A 1,799-nucleotide genomic window follows, 5' to 3' on the forward strand; every position below is an offset into this window, starting at 1 on the left:
ACCCTTCCTCCATCTTTCCCTCCCTCCCTCTCTTTCACTACCATCTTGGTGTGTTCAGTGTTGCCCTACTATGTGTTCCCACCATCATGTTCTGCCTCAACTCCACCCAAAGTAACCATGGACTGAAGCCTAAAGAGCTGCTTCGTAACCAGCTCTTCTGTATGGTGTACTCCTGGTGCACCTGCGGGGCAAGGAGAGCAGGCGCATCATGGCTCTGCCGCCACTGCTTCTGGCCAAAGGCTTCCGCACGACTGAAATTGTTCAGTATTGGGGATATGGTCATACCAAAGGAAAGGCAAAGAGAAATGTTCAGTCATCAATTTATATTTATTAGGAGATTCTAAATCATCCCTTGGCAAGTTGGAAGACAGAGAGGAGAGATACAGACAGAAAACCACAGGAATGGGAAGAGAACAATGGTACACAGGAAAATGTCTGTGGGACTGTGTCCTGTTCGGATGGAGCTCAGTGATGTGAAAGATTAGGAGCGGAGCTATATCAGCCCTCATATTGCGGTTTATGGTTGGATCTCCTCAGAGAGAAAAGCTGGAATCATCCAAGTAGAAAACACAGGAGGCCAGAATGCAGGAAGAAAGTCACACCATCTATGACCCAGGAAACCCAGAGTCCAGGCCTGACTGTTGAAGAGGCTGGAGGAAAGCCACCATGTCTGTGATCCAGGAACAGAGAAGTAGTAGCCACTTAGCAGCAGCATTGCTTCTGACAGCAGCACTTCTGCTGACAGCAGCACTTGCCACAGCCACAGCACTTGCCACAGCCACAGCCACAGCCACAGCCACAGCCACCACAGGAGTTGCAGCAGCTGCGGCGGCAGCAGTAGATGATGGGGGAGCAGCACGCACAGCAGCGACGGCAGCAGCCACAGCAGCCACAGCATCTACCACCACAGCCACAGCCACCACAGCCACAGCCACAGCCACCACAGCCACCACAGCCACAGCCACCACAGCCACAGCCACAGCCACCACAGCCACAGCCACCACAGCCACCACAGCCACAGCAACCCATGTTGTTCGTAGATAGTACTCAGGTGAGGTGAGGTGAGGATGGAGGACTCAGGAGATGAGTGGAGGTCTGATTCCCCTGTCTGCTGTGCAGGCCTTAAGTACCAAAGCTGGGACAGGAAGGTGGGTCAGGTGACCACTTCCTTGTTGTCATCAGGCCTGCTGCCCAGTCAGGAGTCTCACCAACTCCTATTTACTTCCTGATCTAAACCTCTTTGTTGTCTCCTTTTTTCATTGCTTACTCTTTTCCTAAAACTATGAACACAAAAGGCCTCCAATGCCTAGGAAGCACCACAGTAGGCAGGGACAGACTGGCTGTCAGTGGAATGGGCAGCCTTCGCTGTCTCCCCCAGTGCCCATAACCTGGGGTTGATGTGAGCCATGGGTGAGCCGTGGGTGGGGCTCACAGACCTCAGGCAACCCCTGGGCACAGATGCAACTGGGCTTTGGAGATGTCACTATGTGGAGTTGAGGCTCAGTCCCTCCTCCAGAGAGCCTGCCATACAAAGTCACACTGCAGACTAGGGATGGAAAGCTAGGATCAGATTCTAAGGTCGCACTCAAGGGCACACCTCACCAAGGCTCTGTGGAGCGGTGGGATCTGCAGGGGCTGGAGTCTTACTCCCTGCCCCTTCAACACACTGTGATTGGTCTTCTGTACAACCAGGCCTTGGTGACTGTTTTAAAGTCATAAATCAGTCCTTCTAGATGCTCATATCACAGTGATGTTTTTCTGGGTGTTTTGCTGTGGAAACAGAATTCTCTTTTTTTTCC

The 1,799-nt window shown here is 52.3% G+C and overlaps 1 protein-coding gene across 1 annotated transcript; it reads right to left on the reverse strand.

Annotated features, from left to right (window-relative positions):
* Window positions 1-702: 702 nt before the first annotated feature.
* LOC122107353 (small cysteine and glycine repeat-containing protein 7-like) lies at window positions 703-1,029 on the reverse strand. The gene has a single exon (XM_042679007.1). It carries the CDS (start codon window positions 1,027-1,029, stop codon window positions 703-705), a length of 327 nt encoding a protein of 108 aa, XP_042534941.1.
* Window positions 1,030-1,799: the final 770 nt, after the last annotated feature.

This window comes from Dipodomys spectabilis, unplaced genomic scaffold, assembly GCF_019054845.1.
Source record: "Dipodomys spectabilis isolate Male_0828 unplaced genomic scaffold, ASM1905484v1 ptg000051l, whole genome shotgun sequence".
In the NCBI taxonomy this organism is placed as follows: domain Eukaryota; kingdom Metazoa; phylum Chordata; class Mammalia; order Rodentia; family Heteromyidae; genus Dipodomys; species Dipodomys spectabilis.

Bases quoted from the DNA above. Each gene is read 5' to 3' on its own strand.
- LOC122107353 (XM_042679007.1), bottom strand. From the start codon at position 1,029: ATGGGTTGCTGTGGCTGTGGTGGCTGTGGTGGCTGTGGCTGTGGTGGC.